Source organism: Leopardus geoffroyi, chromosome C3 (genome assembly GCF_018350155.1).
Source record: "Leopardus geoffroyi isolate Oge1 chromosome C3, O.geoffroyi_Oge1_pat1.0, whole genome shotgun sequence".
NCBI lineage: Eukaryota > Metazoa > Chordata > Mammalia > Carnivora > Felidae > Leopardus > Leopardus geoffroyi.
The window spans coordinates 72,184,600-72,212,288 of NC_059338.1; the positions used below are offsets into that span (position 1 = coordinate 72,184,600).

Sequence of the window (27,689 nt, forward strand, 5' to 3'; positions counted from 1 at the left end):
CTCGTCCGACCCCTCAGACAGCCCCCACCCCCACCCCAGCGGGAGCCCCCCCCACCACTGTGAGGACCCAGGCTTGGATGCGGTCCCCAGGGCCCCAGGAGGGGTCAAAGGCGGCTTCTGCAGTCAGGCCTGCAGCCACGAAGGGGTGCCCGGGGGGCCGGGTCCCCTAGGGGCCCCCCTTCCTCCCTGGGAGGCTGGAGCCCGGGCCCCCTCCCTACGGGCTCTACAGAAGGGGTAGGAAGAGACCCCGCCTCACAGGGCATCCCTGGGGGCCGTGTGGCACACCCGGGACGGGGGTGGGGGAGTCCCGGTGCCTCCAAGTCCCCTTCGCCCCGGCCCACCAGTGTCGGGTGGACGCCCGCTCCCCTCACCCCGCACCCCGGGGCCGGGTCGGGGCCCGCACGGAGCTGCCCTTGGCAGGTGTGGGGTGAAGGGGGAGGGCCTCCGGGGCCAACGGCCTCCGCCACGGCGCCCGGACGCCTGGGCCTTCGCCCACCTCCGGGCCCGTCCCCCGACAGACACCCACCCCCACGGCCAGTTCACACCTCCGTCCGTGCCTTTGTTCACATGGGGCCCCCTGTCTGCGCGCCCGTGCCCCTCCAGGCCTGGCTACCTGCCTGGGCCCTCCTTCACCTGTGGGGCCAACTCTGGGGACCAGGGCGTCTTCCCTCTATGAGGACGTGGGGACAGATGGGGCCCACTCTCTGAGTGTGCAGTACATGGAGTATGGGGCGTGTAGGTATATGAGGTGCATGGGGGTTGGGGTGCGTAAGGTGTGTGGGCGTGTGGATATGAGGCGCGTGGGGTGTGAGGCACGTAGGGGTGTGCAGGTATGAGGCGTGAGGGGTGACGACAGGCACGGCTGCGGCTGCGAGCACAGCTCCCGATACCCCTCAGGCGGTCAGGGGCGCGGGGCCGCCTGCATGAGGGCCGCAGGGAGGCCGCCGGGCCCGTCCCCGTAGACGAGGGGACGCAGGCGGGAGGGCCGGGGCTCACCCAGGTTGTCTGTGACCTGGTACGCGTCCCGCAAGTCCTTCATGCGGAAGCCGATGACGTCCACGAAGTCCTCCACCAGCCGGAAGAGCTCCTTGGCGTTGGGGCCCATCTGGGGACCGGTGGGGGGGGGGTGGCGGGGGGCCCAGAGCAAAATGAGGGTGTCCCAGAACACCCCGCGCCCGGCCCGGGTTACACCCTCTCGTCCCTCCACTCCCGCATCGGTGGCCCCCTCTCCGGTGTCCTGGGGCTCCTTTCCTGGTGCCCGGACGCTCCGGACCCAACTCTGGAAGCAGAGCGGGGCATCCGAGCACCCAGCACCTCTGCACCAGCACCTCTGAGCACCCAGCACCTCTGAGCACCGGCACCGTTCTGTGGAGCGGAATCTTGAGCCCGGGGGAGGGGGCTGCCGTGCTGGCGGGCAGGGGTCCAGCCCGGGGAGACCGGAGGGGTCCCCGGACACCCACGCCCCCCGCACTGACTACTGTCCCTGGGTCAGTCCAGGAGGAAGGGAGGCTGACCCTGTCCCGGTGGCCCTGACTCGCGACACGTGGCCCACACGTTTTCCCACGCCCGCCACCGAGCCCACGAGGTGAGCTACCGTCCCCTGGCGGATGGGGAGATGGAAGCTGGGCGGGAACCAGCTTTCTCAAAGTCACGCCGGTGCAGAGGCCGTGCTGGGACGGGAACCCAGGCCACCACCCTCCGCCCCGCTAGCCCGGGCCCCAGGGAGGGAGGAGACACGCCCGTGCCCACCCTGCTGCCGTGACCGCGGGGCCCAGACTGGCATCCGTACCAGCTGGGCCTCCTCCCACTTGTCCCGGTTCTCCTCTGCCAGCAGGTTGCTGATGATCTGCACAAAGTTCTGGAAAGAAGAGGAAGAAGGACCAGTGAGCCGAGAAAAAGTGCCAGAATGTGGCTCCGCGCACGAGTGGGGTCGGGGCTCTGCAGGGGGCCAGGTCGGGGCCCGCTCCCCCTTCGTCCTCCCCGGGGCTGCCCTCGGGGGCCCCACCTGCGCGTCCCCGGGGGTGGGGCTATAGTACGCCCTCCGGAAGATCTCCGTCATGTTCCTCAGGACGTCGATGGTGGAGAGGAGGTCCCCGCTGTAGCTGGTCCCATCCTGGGAGATCTCCACCAGTGTCTGGATGACCTCAGAGACCCCCTCCCCGGGCAGCCCACGCTGAGCCTTCGCCAGGTGCTCCCGGGTCTGGGGAGATGGAGGGCGGGTGCCACGAGTCTGCAGGATCCGCCCGGGCAGGTACCGAGGACCCCACGCCCGGGCCCTCTGCAGCCCCCAGCCCGGGGCCCCAGCTGACTCGCGTCCGCGGGGCAAGCCACGGGGGCCACGGGGCCACGTCTGGGGTTAAAGGGCAGCGGAGTGCCAGCCAGGGCAGGAGACCCCAGCGGCCACCCTCACCATCATCTGGATGTTCCGGTAGTCGATGGAGACGCAGCGGATGTAGGTGGGGGGCTCCCAGTAGGCGATGCCTTCCTCGTCCAGCTCACAGCGTCGCAGGATGAGGCCTGGAGAGAAGTGGGTCATCTCTGCCTCCAGCGCAGGGGTCCCACCCGCGGCCCCCCGGCACACGCCCCTCCCGCCCCGGAAGCAGGGACTCGCCCACGGCCTTCCACGGAGAGCAGGGCCAGCACGCGGCCCGGCCTCCCTGTTCCTTTCCTTCCACACAGGTAGCAGCGGCTCCTGAAGTCTGGTGCCTGGGACCCCACGTGCACGGGGGCGGAATGGGGGGGGGGCTCTCCTGCAGTCCCCCCAACCCAGAGCCCCCGGAGAGCCAACGGCCTGGGTCCCTGCCCAGCGTCACCCACAGAGCCCTAGAGGCCTCGGAAGGCCCTGATGGCCCGTCGACACTGAGGGGGCACCTGGCATCAGTTGTGACCCAGAACTTACTCCCAGGAAGTGGCCAGGGACCTGGGCATGGCTGCGTGTCCAACAGTGATGGCCCCAAAGAACTGTCACGACCCTGCCACCTGGCAGGAGCCACTGGGTGGGAAGGGACCCCTGTCCCACAGTGTGGTGTGGGATCACGAGCGGGAACAAGGTCATGGGGGCAGGCAAAAGGCCAGAGGTCACACCCCGGGACCTGTATTTTCTTTGCTTCTGTGAATTTGCAATAGGCTACCAGGAACGTGCAAACAAAACAGGAATGGGACCCCACCGTCGCCTCCACCGCTGTCCCCACCCCGTGTGGACCCCTCTACCGCTCGCTTACGACAGCCCTGTAGGGAGAGCCCCAAACACCCTCCTTTCGTAGAGAGAAAAGGGAGGCTCAGAGAGGTCACGGCACTTCCTAAACGTCACACGGCACATAAGGGTACGCAAAGTGCCGCGCTCCTTCAAACAAGAGGGGAAAGACCGCCAACCCCTCAGGGCGCTAAGCCCCTTCCCCTAGGAGCACACCCCATTTTCCACACACCCCCCCAAACCCTCCACAAGAACGCATGGGGGTTAAGGCTGCTGGCTTCCCACGTATTGGCCCAGCAAGCCCAGGGCAAGTGCGGTCACTTCTTTGCGCCTCAGTTTCCCACCCATAACTGGGCACCTTCGAGGGGCACGATGTGCAGTGGGTGCAGGTGCCGTCTCTGGGTGAGCGCTCAGGACATCGCAGCCAGCGGCACGGCTCCTGGCCGGGCCGTCCTGGCTTCCGTGTGCCAATGGAGCTGCCTGGGCATGGCCTGCAGGTGCCTCTCAGGGCCTCGCATGTTATCTCTGAGGGTGGGACAGGAGTCCCTCACCTGTGGCATTGCGGGGACACCGGACCGCGGCCACCTCTCCTGCCGGAGTCTCTTTCCAGATCACGGTGCCGAAGTTGTCCTCGTCACAAATCTCGTGGGGTTCTGCCAGGGGCCAGAGGCAGTGGGTGCGGGAGGACGTGGGGAGGGGGCCGTGAGCGGGCAGCAGGCTCGAGAAGGGCAAGACCCCTCCGGAACATCTGCCGTCCGGGGTTATTCCCGGCAAAGTGAAGCCCCAAGCCCACCCAGTCGTCGGGGTGCCCCTCCCCCAGAGCCCCGCCGCAGGGCAGGAGGACCCTCACCAGGGCACCGCTGGGCACTGCACTGCCGGTACTCATCCTGCGGGCCCTGGCACGCTGCTCCCCCGAAGAACGGACCGGAGCAGAGGCGCTCCCTTCGCTGCGTGCCGCCCCCACACGTCACGCTGCAGCCGCCCCATGATGCCCAGGTCTGCCACTTCCCATCCACTGCGGGGCACGGCCAGGCATGAGGGCACACAGATGGCGACCAGGCGGGGACAGGTCCAGGAGTCACGGGGAACCAGGGGTCCAGCAGCAGGAAGCCATGAGGAGAAGAGAAATGGAGACCGAGGGAGCGGAACCGGAGCTCAGCTTGGCGCAGAGGAACACAAGCGCCTCCCGTGTACCAGTCCCCACGGCCACCCCCGGGGTCCCATGGACCCCCACACCCCCGTGGCTCACGCCCTTCAGGCCCCCCACCCGCAGGCCCCGGGGCGGGACCCTGACCTGGGCACTGCTGCAGGAAGCAGTCTCGAGTCTCCACCCAGTGGCCCTGGCACTCGGCGCCCCCGTAGGAAGGCCCATTGCACTCCCGGGTGCGCTGCTGCCGGCCCTGGGAGCAGCTGGCAGAGCAGGTGCTCCAGCTTGACCACTCGTTCCAGTTTCCATCCACTGCCCGGCCCGGGGGAGGAAGGGGACAGGAAGCCAGCGTGAATACCCAGGGCCCCACGTCCAGCCTGGGCCGCAGGTGTGACTCCGGGGGCCCGCCCGCCACCCCACCGCCCAGCCTGGGCCACGGGTAAGAATGTGCCCGTGGTCTCACCCCACACCAAGCCTGGGGCACAAGTGTGAACACCCCTAGGGGCCTACCACTCCACCACGCATTCTGGGTCATAGGTGTGAACACCTCTGGGGCCCACCACACCGTCATGAAGCCTGGAGCATGAGCGTGACCCCGGGGGGGGGGGGGGGGGCGGGGAACACCATCCCAACGCCCGTGACACGTGAGTGAGAATCCCCTAGGGTCTCCAACCTCTAAGCAGCCCAGCAAGCTGGCCTCGGACTCCGGTGACCCGGCCCTGTGACCTGCGCCAGTGGTCCAATGGGCCCTTCCCCACTTCCTTTTCTCCGCTGCCCAGCCCCCCGCCCAGCTCCCCCTTCTCTCACCTACCAGGACACAGGGCAATGTTGCAGAACTTGGTTTGCTTCTCAGGGCCCTCACAGGGGTTGCCTCCAAACTGGGGAGGCCGGCAGGTGCGCGTCCGGTCCCGGAAGCCGCGGCCGCAGGTGCTGGAGCAGAGGCTCCAAGGCGACCACTCATCCCAGGCGCCGTGCACTGCGGAGGGGACCGGAGGGCGCCCGCCGCTGGGCTCAGCAGCCCCGGGTGGGACGCGGCTGCCCCGCCGCCCCGCCCCCTCCCAGCTGCTCCTCCCCCCGCCGCCCCACCGCCCCGCCCCACCGCCCCGCCCCTCCCAGCTGCTCCCCCCCCCGCCGCCCCACCGCCCCGCCCCTCCCAGCTGCTCCTCCCCCCCGCCCCGCCTCCTCCCCGCCCCCTCCCAGCTGCTCCTCCCCCGCCGCCCCGCCCCCTCCCAGCTGCTCCTCCCCCCGCCGCCCCGCCCCCTCCCCGGCCCACCTGGACACACCGCCGAGTTGTTGCACAGCCGCTGCTCGCGGAGAGGCCCGCTGCACTGCGTGCTGTAGGAGGAGGACACGCAGAAGCGCGTGCGGGTCTGCCAGCCCTCGCCGCAGGTGCTGGAGCACACGCTCCACGGGGACCACTCCTCGGCCGCGGGGTCGCCTGCGGGCCCAGACCGACATCCTTGCAGGCTTGCGGCTGCCTCTGTGCTGAGGCTGCGCTCAGACCCCCGGGAGCAGGGCCGCCGCGCTGGGCAGCGGGCACCGCAGCCAGGCTCCTAAGGCCCTGGGATTCCAACCCGGGCTGACCTGCGGGACTCGCCGTGTCTCCTACAAGGCTGAAAGCCCCTGGGGGCGGCTCGTGCCCTCTCTGGGTCCGCGGGGTCCAGCCCCAAACAGACCCCTTCGCCTCACACCAATCTCCGAAAGCCGACAAGGGCCTGGCACCCAAGAGGTTGGCCTAATGGTGAGTTGTCAAGGTTATTACTTAGAATGGGCAGCAACTAATAACGTACAGTATCTGCCCAAAGACCCAGTCCCCGAAACCAACCTTCCCCACTTTACGGTGTCTTAGTCCAACTAAAACGGCCCATCCCGCGGCTCACCTGTCTGTGGGGACGGGAACCCGAAGTGCTGCAGCTCATCCCCCAGCTCCTCGCGCCGCCGGGCATCCGTGGACCGCAGGGACTGGCTCCGGGAGCTGGTGCCACCCGCTGCTGCAGGAGCGGCTCGGGTCAGTGTCCAGGCCACAGCCTGCAGCAGCGACCCCAGAATGCGAGAGTGGTGCCCTGGGCCCTGTGGCCCTCAGTCCCTGGCCAGGCTTGCCACACCAGGGCTATTTGGCCCCACTGGACAGCTGGGAAAGCTGGAGCCAGGACAACCCCAGCCTGACACCAGCCCCTGTCTGGTCACCATAAGACCCCTTCCTGTGGCTCCCCTCTCCCCCTTCCTGTACCCCTTCCCTCTCTTCCCCCTGGGGTCCACCTGCAGGACTGTTAGTCCCAGCGGCTGCTGCCCTCTCCTGCTCAGCGTCCCTCCAGCGCCCCTGTCTCCCGTGGCCTGGCCTCCCGACACCCCAGAGCCCTCCCCAGGTTCTTGAGATGAGCTCCTCTCTCCAGGAAAGGTTCGTCAGGGAATAAACCACCCGAAAAATGACAGTCTCATTATAACTTGATTTAACGTTATGGAAGCGACTAAAATATGCATAAAGACATTAGAGCCTTATTACAGAAATTCATTCTGGAGTCAGGATCAGGCTGGGGCCAGCAGGTCTGGCCAGGGCTCCTCGGGTGGGGGAGAAAGGGGCAACCCCACAATCAGCCCTCCCGGAACACCCCAAAATTCCCAATCCGCTCGGATCCGAAGAAATCTCCACCCAGTTCCCGCCTAACTCCGGGAGGGGTGGGGCGGGGCAGGTCCCACACCTCTTCCTGGGCCTTTAGCTCCCGGGTCCTGGCCCTACCTGCTCCGGGCCTCGGCCCCGCCCCTGGCTAGGCTCCACCTTCCTGGCCCCGCCCCGCCTCTTTCAGGCCAAGGCCCCACCCCCACCCGACCTTGCCCTCGGGGTTTCCGCTACCTGGTCCCATCCCGCCCCGGTCTCCACCCTCCCCTCCCTTGGCCCCGCCCCGGACTCCTCCCACCTCCCCGGGATCCTCCCCAGGCACCCCCCCCCGCCGCGCGTCTGGCCCCTGGCCCCGCCCCGGACCCTCTCCCTCCCTACTCCTGGCCCCACCCCGGGCTCCTCCCTCCTCCACGGGTTTCTCCCCTGGCCACGCCCCGAGCACCCCTCCCCTCCCCTGGCCCCGCCCCGGCCCCACCTTCCTCTCTCCTAGCCCCGCCCCCGGCTCCCTCCCTCCCCGGGCCCCGCCCCGGGGCCCTCCCTTCTCTCACCTGGCCCCGCCCCGGTCTCCTCCCTCACCTGCTCCCCCCGCGGGCCCCCTCCCTCCACCCGGCCTACCCAGCCCAACCCGCCCGCGCGTCCGCGCACTCACGGCCGCAGGCCTTGCGGTTGCACAGACGGCCCTCCTCCAGCACCCCCTCGCAGCCACCGCCCTCGGTGCCGGGAGCCGGCAGGCAGGTGCGCGTCCGCGTCTGCAGGCCTCCCCCGCAGTCCCGCGTGCACTCGCCCCAAAGGGACCACAGCTTCCAACCACCTGGGAGGAATCAGAGGGCGGGGGTCAGGGCCAGGGGTGGGGCAAAGGGCTGGGGTGTCTTTCAGGGAGTGACCTCTGGGAGTGTCTGCTGGGCGGGAACCTTGGGCACAGGCCACCACCCCCTGCCCTCCCCCAGCACGGAAGACCCGCAGGTATGAAGCCAGCAAGTCCCCGGCTGTGGAGGCAGGGCTAGGAGGCCAGTGCAGGCCTAGACAGGCCATCATGGCCTGTGAAGCAGAGGCAGGCAGGGACAGGGAGGGGCAGAGGTGCTGGGGTAAGGGTCTGCTCTGGGCGGATGGCCTTGGGGGCCTGGTGTCCCTCTGGGGTGCCAGGCCTCTGCTCTCCAGCTCTCTGTGTTCAGGTACCTGTGCCAGGGTCTCTACTGGCTTTGAACCCAGGTCCCCAATGTAGGGGCTGGACACAGAGCTGGAGCCCCAGGGGCGTCTGAAGAATGAATGAATGAATGAATGACACCCCTGCCCACCCCAATGGCTGCCTTATAAGCTTCTGGTGATAGGCCCTAGGGCAGCAGGGGCCCTCCTTCCTGGACACACATCTTCAAGCCCTGTTGGATCCCTCCCCATGGTCCTCACACAGTGTTCCCTGAGGCCCCCACCCCTGGCCACGACCTGTGTGCTCTTTCCCTCACCCCGCGCAGGGACACCAGAGGAGACCAGTGTCCCATAGCTGGTGGCCGCACTGGGGCAAGCCTCCCCTAGACCTGACCTGGCTGGCCTCTGGCTGCTGAGGGACCCTGGGGACAAAGGCCTCCACACCCCTCCAGCTACCCCCTGCTCCGACCCCAGCCGCCCCCTTTCAGCCCCCGTCATGAGCCTCCTTCATCTTGGCCCTGTCCCCCACAAAACTCCAGACCTCATTTCCCTGTGGGGCTGAGCCCCCTGGTGGCCCTAGTGCGCTAAGGGCACTGGGCAGGAGAGCCTCCAAGCACTGGGGGCCGCTGAGGGGCGGGCGGAGTGTGGAGGCTGCACTGATGGGCTGAGGAGGGGGCTGCTTCTGTCCAAAGGCCATGCTTAAGGGGCCCAGACGCCCCCACTGCACTGGACTGTGGCCACCGCCATCTCGTTTGTCCTCAGGGGCGCCAGGGCCCCCTCACCCTCAGCGAAGCAGGATCAGAGCACGCTCAGTAAGGGTAACCAGCTTCCCCAAGCACCTCCTGTGGGCGGGCACCCTGACCTCACACCCACTTACGAAGTGGCCAGGGAGAGGACATTGCCAAAGCCCAGCACCGGAACCTGCACTCGGGCTGGGCCGCTGCCCCACCCCACCCTGCCTGCTTGCCTGAGGCTAGAGCAGGGCAGTCGGGCTGGCCAAGGGCAGGTCACACTTGGCCTGTCAGAAGGGCCCCAGGTGCCTCTTGGAGTCTGGTTTTATCTGTGGCTTGGGGAAGTAGGCCCTGCCACATGGGGAGAGGATGAGGCCTGCAGGAGACCCCAGAGGACGGGCCCCAGGACAGGGGCTCAGGGCGGGGAGGGAGTGGAAAGACCAGGTTTATGCGGCGCCCCGCCCCCCTTCCCCCCCCCCCCCCCCGGACTGACCCCGGGATGGTCCAGTCCATCCCACCCTGGCCTCATGCATCTCATCTGAGGACAGTAGGGGGGCTACTTCCCAGAACTGAGTGCGTGAAGATAAATGGCCCACAAAGGCTCGGAGAGGGAGGGAGTGGGCAGTCGCTGGGGTCAGAGTTGACCCGAGAACCCACTTTGATTTGTAGCGAACTTGTCGGGTGCCGATCCGTTCCCTAGACGGCCACTTTTAAGGTGCCGGCCACCTCCTTGTGGTCTGTGTGCCTGGAGTGGGAACCGACCAGCAGGGGGAGCCAGGGGCAAACACATGGGAGGCACAGGCCTGAGGGCACCGCGTCCCCCTGGGCCCAGAGAGGCAGGACACGCCTGCCAAGGGCACACAGCGGTTAAGCCTCTTGTCCTCCAGGGCACGCGGGCATGTCGGTGCTGGATGGAAGGGGAAAGCAGGTCAGCTAATGCATCTAGACCACAGGGACCAAGCCCGAGGGGCTGGCTCAGACCTTAGCCACTGCCCCTCAGCGGGCAGGCGCGGACCCTGCTCGCTGGGGCTTATACACCGTAACACGGGGCTCCCAGATGTGCTGTGGGGGGGCCTAGGAAGGCGCTCTCCAGGGCCACACCGTGGGTGCAGGGCTGCGTTTTTCGTGGTGCCTTGCCCTAGGGGGCAGAGGAGCCTGGTTTGAGCCCCTTCTTGGGGTCTGGGACAGATGCTCTCATCGGTCACTGAATTCCCACAAGGGACACCTCGTGGGTCTCATTGTTCATATGCGAAAACCAAGGCCCAGCAGAAGTGGAGAGGTGCCCGCGCCCCCCAGCGTCCCCCCAGCGAGGAAGAGACAAATGGGAATTGAGCCAGGCTGTCGGACCCTGCAAGAAAGGTTGCTCCTCCCCCAGCTACTGTGGCCAGTTCCCCCCAGGGGACGGACCTCCTGGGCGGGGAACTCTGCCCCTGCCTCTGCCCCTCCCCTGCCCCGTGGGCTCTGTCTATGACAGGTGCCTCAGCACAAGGAGCCTTGAATCACAGCCCAGCTGGGAAGCAACTTGCAGCCCATTTACGGCGGAGGAAACTGAGGCTCAAAGAGGGACGGTCTGGGCTGCCGGGGGGCTAGGGCGAGGCCACCGCCGGAGGGTCTGCCTGGAGGGAGCCTGAGCCTCGGAAGGTGGACGGAGCCAGGGTCTCAAGTGCTGGGTAAGAACCATAAATACGGAGGATAGTACTCAATGCCACTTCCTCTCAAACTGCAAATCTCCTGCGAGGACTCCAGAGAGGTGGGGCTGGGGGGCCCTGGGAGAGGGGTGGGGAGCCCCCAGCATGGCCTCCGCAGGCACGCGGGTGAGCGGCTCAGGTCGGACGGCGGAGGCTGCCCGGACACCTGGCCTGCATGCGGGGGTCTCGGCAGCCTCACGCCCCTGCTGCTGGGCGGGCCGGACGAGGAGGCCAAGCTACCTCCCTGGACCAGGAGAGGGGCCAGAACTGAGCCCATAATCAGCCTCCAAAAGCCCCCCTGTGCCTCCAGATGAAGGCCGTCTGCCAGGACTGACCACGAGCCCCAACCCAAGGCTCCAGGCCTCAGTGCTGTCACCTGCTGAAGCCATCCAGTCCCGAACCGCGGACCCAAAGGAACAGAGAGCGCTGGAGTTCAGGGAGCCAGGCCTGGTCACAGGGTCAGGGGGCGTGTCCTGCCTGTCCCTCCTGGCTGCCCCAGCCCAGCCCCCACAAGGAAGCCTGAGTGACGTGGAAACTGGCAGTGGGTGGGAGAGAGAGGGTGTCCAAGCCAGGCTAATTGGAGGATGCCACTCGGTTCCCATGGCAACTGCTGCAGAGCTCAGTCTTTCAGGATAGACTCAGGTTAGGCCTCAGCTGCCAAAGCACCCACTATTTCAGGGCTGGTTACCTTGGTGACCCAGGTGGTGAGGCTGGGGGGAGAGGGGGTGAGGAGGAGGGGGCGCATCGGGAGAGGCTGGGGAGGGGGGGCCACCGGCTCAGAGGACAGACTGGCCCCAGGTCTACCTCTGATCCTGGTCCCACACTGATTCCTGGCCCTGATCACACACTGAGCCTTGATCCTCATGACAGATTAACTTGTGATCCCGGGCACAGGATCCCTGCTCCCCCATCACGTTTGAGACCTGGTCCCCGTCACACACTGGTCCCCAACCTTGGCCATACCCTCACCGCTAATGAACACTCAGGACATGGAAGCTGCTATTTCTGTTGTCATTTTTATTTTTAACGTGGGTCCCCACACACGGCTGACGATGTTTGTTGAGCGAACACGTCCGTGACAGGAGTCCCCGCGCAAGCACTCCTGGCCCCTCAGCGCTGGGTGGCCACGGCGTTCCTGGGCTGAGTGGGCTTCCAGGGGCAGCGGAGGAGTGGGCAAGGCTGGGGGGGTGGGCTGCCCCTCCAGGCGCGGAAAGAAGCCCCCATTCTTCCCCACTCAATGCCCCTCTGTCTCAAAGCCTCATTTCCATCTCATTAAAGGATGAATGGGGCCAATTAATGGCCGCCAGGCAGCCTGGCCACCCAGGAGAGAGGGCCGGCGAGGGGGCTCCCGGCCTCCTTCCCACCCCGGTGCCCCAGCCTGGAGGCTGTGGTCTCCCCAGTCTCGGCTGGGGATGGGGGCGCTCCCCCAGCTGGGCCGCGCCGACTTCCGGGTTCCCCAGGCAGGCGGCCCGTGTACTTCCCGTCTCCTCCAGCAGAGGGCTCCCCAGTCCGGCACGTGGGGTCAGCCCCTGCCAGTTGCACCTGCAGGGCTCCCCAGGGGCCCACCGCGCAGTCCAGCTCCCTGGGAGGCCCCTGCCCCCCACCCCCCACCAGGTTAGGGCCTATCCAGGGGCACCCAGGCTCCTCCTGTCCGACCCTCACGTGGATGTGCAAATGGGGACTGCGGGGGACAAGACAGCTCTCTGATGCCCCTCCCCAACCCAACCCCCGTCCACCGGCCCCTCACCCCACACGGCCCGACACTGAACTGATCCCCCAGTGGGGCCCACAGCTCCCCCTGCGAGGGCCCGCGGGGCCAGCAGCCCACCGCACTGCGGCAGGTGCTGTCAGGCCTCAGGACGGGGCTGAGAGCCGCGCCCACGGGCCACTCCCCGGGTAAGGACAGGAGGGCTCCTCCAAGCACGTGCGCTAGAGGCACCACCTCCTTTAGCCTCGCACAGACCCGGTTCATCTCAACCCGGATCACAGAAGGGAAGCTGAGGCTTGCCTAGGTGGCCGGCTTGGCCGCAGCTGCAGGGTTACATGCTTTCTCGTTGCTTCTCTCTCGCGGTCAGGCAGGCGTCCCCTGTCCCGGGAAGGGTGTCCTGTGAAAAGCCTGGTGGCTGAGCCCCAGCTCTGCCCTTTGGCGCTGCGTGGCCTGGACACACTCCCGAGTCCGACGGACCCCCGTCTCGCCATCTTTCCGGGACATGGGACCCAAGCAGGGCCGTACCGCTAGGCATCCCTGGCATCCTGGGCCGGGGGAGTGTGGGGGGAGCGTGGGGGGGGGGGCTCTGGCCTCAGGGGGGCTCGTGCTGCTGTTCCATCTGGAATGGGCATTGTCTACGACGGGACCTGAAACCTTGTTTTCCCGGAGTTTTATCAACTGGCCCTTGTGCACTGTCCCTGCCACCCCCCAACCTCCAGAGACATCTGGAGACCCCATTCTTGCACCCGAACCCCGCACCCAGCCTCCTTCTGTAGCCTGTGGACCCCAGAGAGGGGCTCCAGACACTTCTTCCCAAGGGAAGTTGGGGCGGACCGAACTTAGGGTTGGGACGACTCCCGCGCCCTGCAGGGGTCATGTGTGCCACGGCAGGGGCCACCCCAGCTGAGCGTGACAGGCCTGGAGGCAGGGCCGCGTGGCCTTGGGCGGGTCTGGCTCCTCTGCCCAGCGCCTCAGTCTTCCGGCGCCCGCACACGGCCCCGACCTGCACGCCTGGACCCCACTCCCGTTCCAGCCCGGCAGCCCCGGCCTGCGCGGGCACACGGGGGCGGGGCGCACGCACACGCACACACAGGGACACACACAGGGACACGGACACACACACACACGCTTGCTCCCAGCCCCCAGGATGCTGCTGTTTCATTATCTTACATGTCGCTTCTGCAATAAAATTCTTTAATTAAAACATGAATATTTAAAACAGCCCTTGAGAGAAACGGCCCCGTCTCACCAGAGGTGGAAAAGCGCACAGAGAGACTGCGGGAAAGAGACGGGGACACGGGACACGGGAGCCGGCCCTGCCTGAGAGACCCCGGAAAGGGGTGGCCAGGCGGGCAGCCGGCCGGCAGCAGGGAGGAGAGGGGACAGTTGCTCTGGCCTGAGGAACGCTCACTGGGTCGGAGGCGTGACGTGGCCATGTGGCGTTTGGACAGGCCAGGCTGGGGGAGGGCTGAAAATGGGCCACGGGCTGGCCAGGCCGCCTGCTCGCTCGCAGCTCAGCCGTGCACCGCCTTCTTGGGGTGCAGATGGAGAGGACGTGCCTGTCCCAGCCTCCCCTGGCCAGCGTGAGGGGGCGAAGCTCCCTGGGCACCAGGCTCAGCAGACGAGATCTGGGGTCTGGCACCTGCCCAGCTCGGCTGCAGGCCTTGAGTGATCGCTGTACCTCCTGGTCCAAGCGCCCCCACACGTGCGCACGCGGCCCTCCCAGAAGAGATTATTGTGGGCGAAGCCCCCGGGCGGACCACCAGGAAGCCATAAGCCGGCTCTGACGTCAGCCTACCCCTTACAAGCTGTGTGACCCTGGCTGCTGCCTCAACATCTCTGTGCCTTATTCCAATTCACCAGCGCTCATCAGGTGCCTGCTGCGGGCCCGGTGCTGTTCCACGTGCCGGGGGTTACGTGGATGACCACGGCACACACCCTGCCCTGTGGTGCTTACAACCCGGCAGGGACAGAGAAGGGGGCGTGGACCTAACAAATAGAGGAAATTCTCAGTGCGCTGTGGACAGAGAAAGAGACACAGTGTCTGGGGGCGGAAAGGGGGGCTCTGGCTGCTGCCACTTTACACAGCACGGTCCGGGTTTGTTGAGAAGGTGATGTCTGAGCAAGGACTTGAGGGAGGGAGCCCCGAGGGGATCTGGGGAAGAGTGTTCCAGGCAGAGGGGACGGCCAGTGCAAAGGCCCTGGGGCAGGAGGGTGCTTCGGTGGGCCTATCTGACCGGCTGCTAGAGGGAGTAACCTCGTTAATATGTGGATGCTTCCGGCACAGAGGAAACCCTCAAGACGTGGCTGCTGTTACTACTAAGATGATTTTTACTCCCGAGGTCCCAGAAGTATCAGGGCCCTCTGGATCCGGGGACAGACACTGGGGTCCGAGCTATCTCTGGGCCTGGGTGACCACCGTCTGGCCCACCTTGCCCAGTGCAGATGAGCCCCCCGCCGCCCCATCCACGTGGCGGGCAGTCCCAGCCCACACACACTCCGCATCGCCTTCCCACAAGACCACCAGCCCCTGCCACGCAGCCCCCCGCGCTGAGCTTTGTCAAAAGCGCTGAAATCAGCCCTGCGCAGAGCCCGGCTCAAAACACGCGCGTGCACTCACACCTTCCTACCGTCCTCTGAGCACCACCTCCCAACGTTCCCTTTCCTGGAATCTGTGTGCAAGCCCCCCGCCCCAAGCGCCCTCCTCCTCCTGTCTGCCTCTTTGCCCCCGAGCCCTCTGTCTCCCACCTAGTGATGAACCCAAGGCCTCGGCCGCATCGCTGCCATCGTTTTGGCTTAGACGCACTTCCACCTAGGTGTCATTCCTCGTGCCGTCCAGGAAGGATTAGTTTTGCTGTTTCCGTTTTAAAGACAAGGGGCCTGAGGGGCTGACAGCTGCTGGGATTGGCCCAGGACTCACAGCGTGCTCGGGTCAGGCTGACCCGGCCCTGTGCTCCAGGCCCCAGAGTGCCCCACTCAGATGCAGCCCCACCTGGGAGACCCCCGGGCATCCCACCCTGAAGTCCACTCTGACCTCTGGATCTTCCTCCCCACTGTGTCTCCACCCAGTGCTTCCCCAACCCTGCTGATGTCCTCATTTCTAGCTGGGAATCTGGGGGGTGGGGGTGGGGTGTCTAGCCACCTCCTTCCCCAAATCCTGCTCCAACCCCCCCCTCCCCCAGACCGGCGTCCTCCCACCCTGCTGCTGCCCTGCCCCGCCCAGGCCAGTGTCAGCTCCCTCCTGGGTGCCGGCCCGGCTGCCTCCCCGTCCCCGGCTCTCCCTGCCCAGTTCCAACGCTCTTCTGCGTTTACAGCCTAGGACCATCAGCCTGCGTCACTCTTCTGCTTCTAGCCCCTCGATGCTAACAGAGACCAGCTCTTTCGCACAGGTGCCGGGCCCTGGGGCCGTCACACCCCATGTGGCACGGCAGTCCTTCAGGGGGGAAATGGCCGCGGGGGGTGACCTGGCCCTCGCTGGTCCTCCCACTTCCCAAACCAGCCGCTGCCCGGCCGCTCTGTTCCTCCGGGTGCCCTGAGGACCACTCCCATCCTGCCACGCCTCAGAAGCTGCCCAAGCCAAGGTCACAGTGACCTACATTTGCCCAGCCCAGGGATCAGCACTTCCAGACTCCTACCCTATGGCTTTCTGCTGGATTCCTGAACACCCCGTCTGCCCCAGCCCCCGGGGGCTGTGCCTGCCTCCTCCTGAGGCCACTGGAGAGGCGCTGGCCTGCCCCCCTTCCCCTGCTCCTCTCCAGTTATGCTCACGGCTTCACAGAGGTTTCTGGAATCTACAGCCGGGACCATGATTGGAACCGTGTTCCAGGGTAACTGGCTTCCCCTGTAACCCCTTGGGGCTTCTTTTCTGCCTTTAAAGACTCTGTTCCTAGTAGGGTGTTGACCTCATTGGCTAAGGGCCCTGGACAACGTCACCCGGCCCCGCAGTGACCCACCCAGCGTGGAACACCCAGCCAGGCCTGGCCCCTGGATGCCCAGCACCTGTATTCCGCTGGCAGCCCCGAGGTCTGAGGCGGGCTGCCCCCTGCTGCTCCAGCCTCCCAGGGGCGCCCAGGAAACCCCGGGCAGCCTGCCAGGGGTTCTCGACCACCAAGCGCACACAGGACTGACCTCCTGCCTGCTGCCTACCGAGCCCCACCCACCTCCGTCCCTCTCGCCGCGTCCTCCGCTCGGGCCCCATCTCTCTGAGGGCCGACAGTCACACAGGACGCCCCGACAGCTGTGCCGGGCACCCCGGCACCATCCACTTCCGGCCTCTGCCCTGCCCGTCCTGGGCCTTCACTGCCCTTCCCACCCCCACGGCGCTCACGTGCACCCCTCCCACAATCTTGAACACGATCCCCTGGTGCAGGTGACCCTGACCTCCAGGCGAAACAGAGGCCCCACCCCGCCGGGGACCCTTCCCCTGCGCCGTTTCCCAAGACGCCCTCCCCTGTTGCTGCCTGGCACCTTCCCCTCCCCGCCGCCGCAGCCTCACAACAGCGGGTCTTTGTGGTTGTTTTTTGTCACGGCGTGTCCCTGGCGCCTGGACACCTTGCGAGCGCGGTAACCAGCTGCTGGGTGAATGATCTGTGCCGCCGAAACGCACGCGATCCCCAAACCTCGTCCCCTGGCCGCAACTCCAAAGGGCCCGCCCGGCCCACTTCTCCACGCGGCCCGCAGCCCGAGGGGCCCCCGCAGACCCCGGCCACGGGCCTACTGGCCCAATAGCATCGTCTGCCTGCCACAACGGGAGGCCCCTCCCCCAGCCAGGAGTTAAAGCTCCTTCGTCCGCGGTTCGGTTCGGTCCTTCACTGACGCCCAGCACGCACCTCCGGGGCCGGTGGCGAACACCTCAGGTCGCCTGCCCTCAGCGCTTGGCTTCCCCGGGGGGAGGGGGCTGCCCAGGGGCAGGTGGCCGGGGCAGCCCCCCGCAGAGAGGACCCTCTCCCACCGCCCTCTGCCCAGACAGCCAGCCCTCTCCCACCCGGCCACTCACCTGGCACGCCGTCCCCGCCCCGATCCTGGGTCAGGCTGGTGAGGCAGTTCTCGGGGCCGCCGGCCACGCCGTCCCTCAGGCAGACGTCCCCTCGGGGGGTCAGGGAGCCAGAGGCAGGGTCGCCGGTGTCGCCGCCCAGGCAGGCGCAGGGGGTCTGCATGATGCCGCAGGGGTGGGAGCTGCGGCTGCCGGCCAGACAGGCGTCCAGCCAGCGGCACAGCATCTGGCAGGCGGCCCGGCTGGGGTTGCGGTTGCCCACGACCAGGTACTCCACGGAGAAGTCGTCGCCGGGGCTCTGGGGCGCGGCCGGCAGCCCGGGGCCCCGCTCGCGGGGCGGCTGCTGGCGCAGCATCTGCAGGAACTGCTTGCTGGCCTGCAGGAAGGCCAGGGGCGCCGAGGGGTCACAGAGCTGCAGCACCTCGTCGAAGCTCTCCACGCCCAGGTAGGTGCGGGTGGACTCCAGGAAGGAGTCGAACTGGTAGGTGCGGACGCGGCCGGGGCCGCCGCAGGGCGCGGGCGCCTTGGCCACCTTCATGTAGAGCGTGTAGCGCCGCGGGTCCGGGTTGCGCAGGGTCCAGGAGCAGCGCGAGGCGTTGGCCGGGAACACGGCGGCCGCCTGGAAGTACCCGAAGAACTTGCCCTGCACCAGCGTGGCGCACGGCTCGGCCCCGGGCCCCGCGTCCGCCCCCGCGGCCGCCCGCACCCAGCGCCCCAGCAGCAGCAGCAGCAGCAGCAGCAGCAGCGACGGGCAGAGGGTCCGGAGGGGCCCCGGGGCGGCGGCCTGGCCCCTCATCCTAGCTCGCGGGGCCGCCGGGGTTCCGCGGGCTGGGCAGGCAGGCGCAGGCCAGGCCTTGACATGCCAGGGTCCGGCGACGGCGGGGCTGGGCTGGCGGGAGCCGGGGGCGGGGGCTCCGAGCAGGGGCGGGAGAAGGCTCCGGACGACCTAAGGTTCAGGGCCCCGACGCTGGCCTGTGGCCCTCAGCAGCAGCTGGAAGAAGAGGAGAAGAGGGACGGTGTGAGGCCACGCCACCCCCCGCCCCGGGGAGGCTGGGACTCTGGGCACTGGGGGGCCGTGTCTGCAACCCGCCAACGTGTCCACCTGCAGGGGGACTGGCCTGAGCAGGGAGCGGTGGGCAGCCCCGGCCGGGGCCCGGGGCCCCGGAGGCCTGGGCCGGGCCCGCCCGGCTCAGACTGGCCACGCGTGGCCCCTGCGGGTCCCGGGGCTGCCTGCTTGCTCACGCCATCATGGCCACGGCGGCCACTCGGCCCCTGGGCCTCTGTGTCTCTCCCTGGCCCTGTGGTGGGGGGCTGGGCGCTCTCTCCTGGCCGTCTCCCTCATCGGTCTCCTCTCTCTGTGCCCTTCCTCCTCCCCAGTCCCTGCCCATCAGGGAGGAGAGTGCAATCCTCACAGAAGGGGAAGGGGAGAGGTCATCCCGGCCATCCCCCGACAGTGGGAGCACAGACCCTGTGACAGTGTGATGGGGGTCACTGCCGCCTCTCAGGCAGTCTTCCTCCCCCTCTGGGACCCACTGGCCCTTGGGCCCGCGGCTCTGGGAAGGCAGGGCTGGGCATGGAGTCACCCAGAACCGCACACATCCAGGCCTCGGCCTACACTAACCCCTTCCCTCACCCCTTCTTTGTGAGGCCGGCACTGTGACCCACCCCTCCACTTCACGACGAGGACACCAGGGCTGAGAGGGTAAGTGGCTCGCAGGAGGTCACAGTGAGAGGCGGGAAAACCCACGCCTGAACCCCTTTGCGGCCCCAGCCTTGTGCCGCTGGGTCCCCTCCCCTGCTCTGGGAGGGAAGGGGCCGGCTGTGTGTCGCCCCCTCACTCCTGGGGGAAGGGGACGCAGCTGCCACCCCATTGGAGCAGGGACACAGCGGAGCCACCCAGGGCTCAGAAAAGGATGGTGCCCCTGCTGGACCTGCCACCATGTGGACCCCGGTGGGTTCCTTCTGCTTCCGGGCCTCACTTTCCCCAACCATCCCTGGGCTCCTAGCTGGGCCAGGCGCCGGCCCCATGCAGCTGCTGAGCCAGTGGGTGAGGAAGACAGCAGCCCCCCCCCCCCCCCCCCCCCCCCCCCCCCACTGGCTGCTGGGCCTCCTGGTGCCTGTGGCTTCCACTATGCAGACCTTGCACATGACGGCCGCCTGCCCCCAGGGACTCGCCACTTCCTGCTGCCCAGCGTCCTTCCTGCATGGGCTGTTGGTGGATCGGGGAGCTGGGCACAGGTGGCCTTGGGCCCTGAGAGGACTGGCAGCCCCTTCGTGGCTATGTGGCCTCGGGCAGTCCTCACCCCCTAGCCTCAGTTTCCTCATCTGTATAATGGGGGAGAAGCCTCACTGTCTCAGCAAGAGAGTAAGATCTAGACCTGGGGGTTTACCCATGTTTGGGGCAGGAGGCAAGGAGGAAGAGGGGAGAGGAGGCGAGAGTGAGGTTCTGGGTCACCAGGGGGAGCTGGGCCAAACCCGGCCCCCCAGGGCTCTTTAGTGGCAGACATTCAGGTGCCCTGAGGAGGGAATTCCCAAACTTCTCATCCTGGCACCTGTGGGCAGGGCTGAGCAGACGCTGAACTTAGCCCTTACCTCTGGGAAGACCCTCGTCCCACCTCTAGACCACCTGGGGCCAGCCCTGGATGTGGGCATAGCAGAGCCCGCTTGCCCTGGCCACCTGCCCCCACATTACGGGGACGGACAGGCCATGGCCAGGGTCCTACAGCCAATCCCAGACTTGGGAGGTCCCCGCCATCTTGTTGCAGAGGGGTGGCCGTGTGTTCCAAAACCTCATCTGAGCCCCACTAGCACCCCCCCGACCCAAGTCCCGGGCTGGGACCTAATGCGGAAGCCAGTCCCTGGCCCTGGGACAGACTCTCCCTAACGCCCAGAGGGTCCAGGGGACTTAGCCCCAGTCCCAGAACAATGTCGGCACTGATCCCAGCTTAATGCTCACCTACCTTGCTGCGCCCCATCACTATCCCCAGGGGGCCTGCGTGGTCTGAAATGACCCACGTGAGGGCCCACGTCACCTGTGTCCCCTCTCTGGCCCGGACACTCCCTCGGGGCCTCGGGGGGAGGTAAGGGAGGCAGGCTGGTGCAGGGGCCGGTGGTGGAGAGGGAAGGGGGGACGCTCAGAAGAGGGGCTGGTTCTGGGGGACCTGGGGGGCCAGGAGCAGGTACAGGAGGTGACGTACACAAGCACCAACCACTGAGGGCCTGTGCCGGGCACGAGTTCTCCAGGGCCTCAGCCAGCCCCTCTGGAGAACTGTCAGCCATGGGGCTGCGGGTGAGAGCACGGCCCCCGCCTTCCGCGCCTCCAGGAGGCCTCGGCATTCTGGTGAGCCCCGTCCTGTGCCAGGCCGTCGCATCTGTACAGCAGCCACCCCAGGGGCACCTGTTAGGGCTCCGTTTTGCAGATGGCATATTTGGGACCCCAGAGGAGCCGTGTCTTGGTGGGGGCTGGTAGGTGCTAAACGCCAGAGCCAGGATCCAAACCCAAGTCTGCCAGTCAGAGCTGGTGCCCTCTGCACCGCCCAGCACTGCCCTGGGGCGGGCAGAACCGGACCTAAGCCTGCTCCCGTCCCAGGCCACGCTGAGGTCCTCCTGGCATGTCTCCCGGCCAGCCCTCCTGGTCACTGGCTCACTCCACAACCGGAGCACCTGCCAGGGGCGGAGGCCCCCCTGCAGCGTCCCGCGTGGCAGGACAGAGGTGGCAGCGGGGTTAGAAGCAGGACAGTGCTACAATCAGAAGGGTCCCTCACGAGGGCAGCCCGGGCGGTCCATGGTGGGGGGAGTGGGCCTCGGGGGGAGGCAAGGGAGGCATGGCGGGGCAGGGGGTGGTCGTGGGGAGGGAGGGGGAAGATGCTCAGGAGATAGGACAGAGAGGCCCCAGTGGCCAGCTGGGGTATGGGATGTGGAGGGGACACTTCCGGCCTGGACACTGAGGTGGCAAGTGCAGGGGTGAGTGTGCGGTAAGGGCAGGTCAGGGCAGAGCTCAGAGCCCTTCCGGGCGGCGGCGCCCGGAGACCGAGGCCCCGAAGCGGGCCTTCAACAGACTACCAGGGCTGGAAGATGGCCTGTAAGTGTTCACCCATGGGGTTCTCAAACAGGGCTCCTATGGAGCTCTGGGGCTCCAAAGGGGGGACCCCAAGGGCCGTCAGGGAGCCAGGGCCAGGTGGGAAGCAGTAGGCGTCCTCTAGAACATCTCTGACTCGAACTGCTCCATCCACACCCTGGGCGTCGGGAAAGGCTCTGCCAGCCAGAGGGCTGTGCTGGCTATGAGGACACCAGCCTGGCCTCGCTTCTCCCGGCTGGGTCGCAGGGCAGAGCTGGGCAGGAGGCCCGGGCTGCCACTGTGGATGGCCCCTCCACCTGCCAGTGCGTGCTGTCCCCCTGCCTCTTCACGCCCCATCCCCAAGCGGCTCACAAGGCCTTTCTGGCCAGATGAGGCTCCTTTATCCTCATTAACTACCTACTTGACCCCCAACGAGGCCTCGGAAAAATGGCTCAGAGGCCCCTCCCCTCTGAGGCTCCTTGCACCAAGGCAGGCCCAGGCAGGCAGAGGGCTGGGCAGGCTTGGGGCACGTTGGTGTCAGGCCCCAGGTCACATAGCCACAGTGGAGGACAGGTCAAGTCCCTCCCAGGCCAGGGCAGTTGGTGCTGAGACAGGGTGGGGGCATACGGCGGGGGGCGGGGGGGGACCTGGCACTCGGGGTGGGGTCCTGGAGGGAGGGGACAGCGTCTGGGAGGGGTCCTGGGACGAGTGGGGGCAGGGCCTGATCTGACTTCATTCCGGGGTCCCTCTGACCGCTGCGGGCGGGTGTAGGCAGGGAGAGCCGAGGATGTGGCCTGTGTGGGATCTGGGTGGGGGGGGGCGGCGGGGCAGGGGGAGCCAGGGTCTCAGAGACGACCAGGCTTCCAGGTTGGGCAAGTGAGCGATGGGCGGTGGGGGCCCTCACTGAGGTGAGGGGCGGATGCGTGCACACACGTGTGCGTGTGTGAATATGTGTGGCTACACATGCACCTGGGCACAGATGTTTCTCCGTATTCGTGAGCACACGCGTGACCGTGTGCATGCGCGTCTCTGGATGTGTGCACGTGTCTGCATGCACGCACACGTGTAGCATAATTGCACAAGGACACACGGCAAGAAGAGAGCCGGGCTCAGTGTGTGCTCACTGGGACGTGAGGGGCCGTGGGGTGGACACGAGAGCTGGGACGGGAGGGTTTGCCCGGAGGGGACCGTTTAGGGAGCGCCCCATGGCCGGGCCAGAGCCCCGGGGGCCCAAGGGCCCCTGAGAAGGAGGGCCGGGTGGGGTGGACGGCCGGTGTCTCTGGCAGCACCTCCACTGTGTGTCCCCGGGCTGGCTCAGGCCCCCACCCCAGCCTCACCTGGCACCCGGGCCTCCGCTGGCCGAAAGCGAGGTGCTGGGGGTCTCTGGCCGTCCCCAGCGATGGGCTCTCGTGTGGCCACAGGTCACTCCTTTCCGTGAACGCTCACAGTCTCTCCCAGGGCACTGTCTCCTCCCCAGACACAGGCCACTTGTCCTCCGATCCCGGCCTGGGTCACTGAGGCTTTTGTTGCCCACTGCCCCCCTCGGGCTCCCAGGGACAGCGACGACTCACGCCAAAGCCCCCCTGGTTCCTGCGTGGGGGAAACTAACCAAACTGCCCTTGCTGCCAGAAAGTTCCTCCCTGTGTCCGGCCCCCACCCTGAGGCCCGCCTCAGCCCCGGCCCGTCGTCGCAAGGCCTCCCAGAGGCGCGGGGGCTGGCCTCGGGATGGGGGCCAGGGAGCCCTGTGGGTGTCTGAGCAGGATCGCAGGGTGGAGGCTGCTGGGACGGGAGGTGGGTGACCGTGCGGGTGAGGGACTGAGAACGAGCCGGGCGGGGACGGGAAGCTGGGGGTCAGCCGAGGAGGACCCCTAAGAGTCACCGCCAGTTCCTGAGTCCCGACCACAGGCTGGGACTGGCCTAAGCTCCACGGGAACCCCTTGTTGGATGTCACGGCCCCGTCGTGAGGTAGGAGCAGAACCAAGCCCCCCGTGAGGCTCACAGGGTCACCGTCAGCTGAGGATCCTGCGCCCACCTGCCACACCGTCCCAGATGTCTCCCTGCACGTGCAGGCCAGCGGTGCCCCCGCCCCGACATCAGAAGCCCTGGGTGCCTTGGTTTCCCCGCTCCCTCAGGCGCTGTGATTCTCCAGCCCCACTCCAGTCTGTCCCACCCTCCTCCCCAGGCTCAGCGCCCTCCCCCGCCAGGCCCGGTGCACACACGCAGACCCACCCCGGGCCCTGCCTCCACATCCCCTCCCCACCCACCCCAGGCCGCCAATGGCATCCCCAGATGCCAGCCACAAAAGGCACTCTGTTGTCCTGCCCGGCCCCCTGAACAGTGCCTGCCTGTGTGTCCTGGGAAAAGGCTGCGCTGGGGGAGGGGTGGGGTGGGCGCCCTCAGCACCGAGGACAGCCCAGGGGCTGGCTGGCAGGCAGGGGCCGGGAGAGCAAGCAGATGAGGCCGTCCGGGGACGCGCGACCGCCCCTGCCCACGCAGCCTGCCCTCCCTTCCCAGGGAGCCCAGGGATCCCTATGGATCCCTCCCGGGGCTGTGGCAGCCTGGGCCCCAGGGGGCCGCGTGGGCTCTGGGAGTGGGGGGGCGGGCGTAGATCCAGGACAACCCAGGACGAGGGGCCTCTATCCGTGAGCACAGACGCAGGTGGGGCGTGAGAACGTGGCTCCCCGCCCCACAGTCACCGTGTGTTCGTGCTCCCAGCCTGTGCGGACCGGGCTCCCCTGAACCCCTCCGCTCACCTGCGGGGAGTCCCACGCCTGCCCCGAAGAGCCCCCAGGTCACACCGCACTCAGCTGAGAGGTAGGGGCAGAGCAGGGAGGCGCCACCACAGGGCCGCGGGGGGGGGGGGGGGCCGGGCCCCGAGAGGCCCACCGCATCACCACGCCTGCCGGCCCGGCCCCTCGGGAAGCCCCCTTTCCTTGCGCCCCGCCTGGGCACAGGTGCCGTGGTGGGGAGTCTGCCCAAGAGAAGAGAGAAAGGCCCCCCGCCACCCGAAGGGCCGCTGCTGGGGGCTGGGAGGGGGGGCCCCTGTGTGGCTCGGCCGCAGCCCCCCGCCCTGAAGCCCCATGAGGGCGAGGCGGTCTTCACCCGTATTTCACAAGGGAGGCTGACGGACTCCCCGCACCAAGGGTAGCTCAGGAGCTGGGGCCTGGAGCTGGGGGCCAGCTCCCTGACGGGCCTTGTCACGCCTCCTCTTGCCCAGAATCCCATCACCCCAAACCCCTTGCAGGCCTGGAAGCCGCGCCGGGCACCAGGAGCTCCGCCCCCGTTCCTGGCCCGGCCCTGGCCTGGGGAGCACTCGTCCTCCAGGACACCGAAACGGCCTGCCCTCGAGGGCCTCACCTGCGCCTGCCGGGCCCTCCCCAGAGTGGGCGTGTCCTGCACCCCAAGCGCGCACGCACCCAGGCACGCAGGCGCAAGCGTGCAGTAGCATATGCGTGCACACAGCCAGCCTCTCCCGGAGACAGTCCTAAGCGGGGACGCGACGGCATAGGTCCCAGGGTGGGGGTGGGGGACTCTCACGAGGAGGGGGTGGCTGACTGTGCTCTCCTCTCAGGGTCGGCCGGCTTGGCGCCCCGGGGGGAGCCGCTGAGCCCCGAGGCTGCCCTGGTCCCCCTGCTGCGGGCCTGTGAGTGATGTCCCGATCCACACCCCACACCGGGATCTGTGCTCCCCAGGTCTCCAGAGGGAGGGGCTCGTCCGAGGTCACCTGCCCAAGGTCGCATGGGAGAGGGCAAGGGGACAGCAGGAAGGTCGGAAGAGGGGGTCAGGAAGGGGCCCGGGGGCTGCTCTGTGCTGAGGCTCCAGGGCATCGCGGGCGGCCGGACTGGGTGGCGTCAGCAGAGTTCCTGACCGCTCGCCGGGGGGGCGGGGGGGGGGGCGGGGGGTGAGCAGCGACCGGCACTTAGCCTGCACCTGCTTCGTGGAATTGAGGTCCTCCGGCTCCCAAAGTCCCCTGTACCTGCTCCAACAGCACAGCTGGGGCGGCAAGGCTGACCGTCCCGTCCCACTGCTCAGAGGAGCAAAGGCTCCCCCAGCTGGAGGCTGCACCCAGGGCCTCCCCCGACACCCATGGGGTGACCTCTCCCCTCTGTGGGGGGCAGCTGAGGAGAAGGACGGCCAGCGAGGGTGGGGCCGGGGCTCAAGGTCACAATCTCTGCCCACGGTCCCCCAGCTCTGGAGGGAGGAGGGAGTAAGCAGACGCGGTGCCCCCCCACCCCCGGCCCCGAGCAGGACGGTGGGGCCCACGGATGGACAGGCCGGGTGCTGAGGAGCGGGTGTGGGTGCAGGGCAGGAGTGTACCTACATGTGCACACGGTGTAGGAGGGAGTGCATGTCCGAGGACAAGTGGGGGGGGGGGGCTTTGTGCGGGTGAGGGAGCATGTGCGTGTGGCGTGAGTGGACCGCGTGCAGGTGTGTGTGCGTGTGCAGGCGTGGGTGTGCGAGTGGACGTGCTGCTGTCCACAAAGGGCTTCTGGAGGCGCCACGTGTGAGGTGGGGACCAGGGGCGGGTCCAGCTGGGAGCAGGGGCAGGGGTGGCAGAAGACGCGCTCTCCCGCCTGCTGATTCCCTCTCCTTCCCATTCAGGTCTTGCAGCCATGGTCACATGCCTTTCCCAGGGCACCAGATGTCACCCCCCAGCCGGATCAGGTCCGTACCCTGCCTTCTGCAGCTCTAGGCTCTCTGGGGCACAGGGCGGCGAGGCTCCCAGCCCTGAGTCACCAAGTCTCAGAGAAGCGGCTGCTCCAAAGTCACCTTGCCACGCGGGAGGGAGGGTGGGGCCATCAACTCCCTTGCAGGCTCAAGCCTTAAAGCCGGGTGGGGGTGGACGGAGGCACAGGCTTCAGAGGGTGGGGCCTGGTGCTCTCTCCACACCCCCCCCATCTGGGTGGAGGTCAGTGATGAGACCAGGCCATCCCTGGGTGGCCCTGCCCACCAGCCCTCGGCGTCTCCTCAAAGACCTTCAGCCCTGAGACAGCACCCCAAAATTGGCAGCCAGCCCCCCAAAACTGCCTGGGCTGGGGCTCAACTCCAGTGCCTGCCTTGGAGCCTCTCCTGGCTTCTAGTGGTTGTTGGGGCCACAGAGATCGATGGGCTGGAAGACAGGTGGCAGGATGAGCACAAAGATAATGGAGGTGCCAAAGGTGATAACTGGGACTGGGGGTGTGGGGGTGTAGGAGGCGGGGTGCCGGGGCATGGCGGGTGAGCCGGGTGCCCATGATGTACACTGAACACTTCCACTTGCCCATGCAAGACATAGGCAGTTGTCCTGCCGAAGCACAGAGCATTCTGGAAAGACAACAGGGAGTCACTAACGGGGTCACTCGGGGCAGAGGACCTGCGTTTGGGGGCAAGATGGAGACTCCTCTTTGCTCCCTAGCCCTTGGTGCTTCTTTAATTACGAGGCAAGGGTCCCTACGGAGAAGGGGGACAGGGGAGGTGGGGGCCGGAGCGGGACAGATGTGCCCCCGTAGCACACTTTGTCCCTGAGCTCGTCTTTGTCTCACCCTGCGAGCAGGACTCTGTCCCCCCGCCCCCCCAGCTGAGAACACCAAGGCAGGGAGGCTCCTTAGCACCTGGTGTCAGAAGACCCGAGCCCAGGGGTCTGCATTCAGCTCCCTCTGCGGGTCGTAGGGGCTCCTTGCCAAGACCTGTCCCCTGCGGGGAGGGACTCAGGCTCCATCCCCGGAGACTGTGCGACTGAAACCTTTTCCCCACAGTCGAGCAACACAGTGGGGCCCAGAGTCCAGGGTGTTCTGTACGCTTTTCTTTATGGGATCCGTGCACCATGACGATGACGTGGGGGGTCTCGGGTGGGTCAGGGAGGTGGGCATTTTGTCACGATGGCTGCGGTCTGCAGTGCAGGTGTGGGCACCTGGCGTGACTAGGCGTGTTCTGCCTCCTGTAACCCTGCTGCCCGCAGGGGCCCCCGCCGTTGGTCGGGCCAAGTCACCACCCCTATTTAAGATCCCCTCGGTACTCCCCCAGCTCCCGGGACACAGCCCAAGGCCTCCAGGGCTCAGGTCTGGCGCGCCTCCCCCTGCAGCCCCCGTCCTGCCATTCACCCTCCTTTCCAAGTCCAGTCCGTTCCTCGCAGCTGTCCTGTCGCCTGCCACAGGGCCTTTGCGTGGCTGTTCCCTCCCCTTCACCACCACCCACCCACCCCTTCTGTGGGTCCCCATTAGCCCGTCGCTTCCTTGCAGCAGCCTCTGTGGGAGCCCCACATCTGGACGCCTGCAGGCTTCTCCTTATCCTCCACCGTCTAGAGCTGATTCACAGAGCTTGTCAGAGCCTTTCCACTCCCAGATTCCCGTCAGCCCTCATCCTGCCGCCGGGGGGGGGGGGGGGGGGACCGTGCCCTCCTCACGGCCCTCACTGCACCCCCAGTGCAAGGGTA

General features: G+C 67.3%; 1 protein-coding gene across 15 annotated transcripts in view; it reads right to left on the reverse strand.

Annotated features, from left to right (window-relative positions):
• ADGRB1 (adhesion G protein-coupled receptor B1) overlaps nucleotides 1-27,689 on the reverse strand; it is an 80,485-nt gene that overhangs the window by 49,184 nt on the left and 3,612 nt on the right. For 11 of the 15 annotated variants that reach the window (XM_045453489.1, XM_045453481.1, XM_045453487.1 and 8 more), the window contains exons 2-13: nucleotides 17,224-18,211; nucleotides 7,607-7,768; nucleotides 6,221-6,331; nucleotides 5,614-5,778; nucleotides 5,152-5,316; nucleotides 4,488-4,661; nucleotides 4,044-4,208; nucleotides 3,745-3,846; nucleotides 2,411-2,517; nucleotides 2,006-2,200; nucleotides 1,790-1,858; nucleotides 997-1,105 (exon numbers count right to left, since the gene is read on the reverse strand). In XM_045453489.1, coding sequence (XP_045309445.1) covers nucleotides 997-1,105; nucleotides 1,790-1,858; nucleotides 2,006-2,200; nucleotides 2,411-2,517; nucleotides 3,745-3,846; nucleotides 4,044-4,208; nucleotides 4,488-4,661; nucleotides 5,152-5,316; nucleotides 5,614-5,778; nucleotides 6,221-6,331; nucleotides 7,607-7,768; nucleotides 17,224-18,016 — 2,317 coding nt within the window. In that variant the 5' untranslated portion in view covers nucleotides 18,017-18,211. Of the gene's footprint in view, nucleotides 1-996; nucleotides 1,106-1,789; nucleotides 1,859-2,005; nucleotides 2,201-2,410; nucleotides 2,518-3,744; nucleotides 3,847-4,043; nucleotides 4,209-4,487; nucleotides 4,662-5,151; nucleotides 5,317-5,613; nucleotides 5,779-6,220; nucleotides 6,332-7,606; nucleotides 7,769-17,223; nucleotides 18,212-23,309; nucleotides 23,425-27,689 lie in introns of those variants that run through there. The other 4 variants (XM_045453488.1, XM_045453479.1, XM_045453475.1 and 1 more) reach the window with 3 other exon arrangements.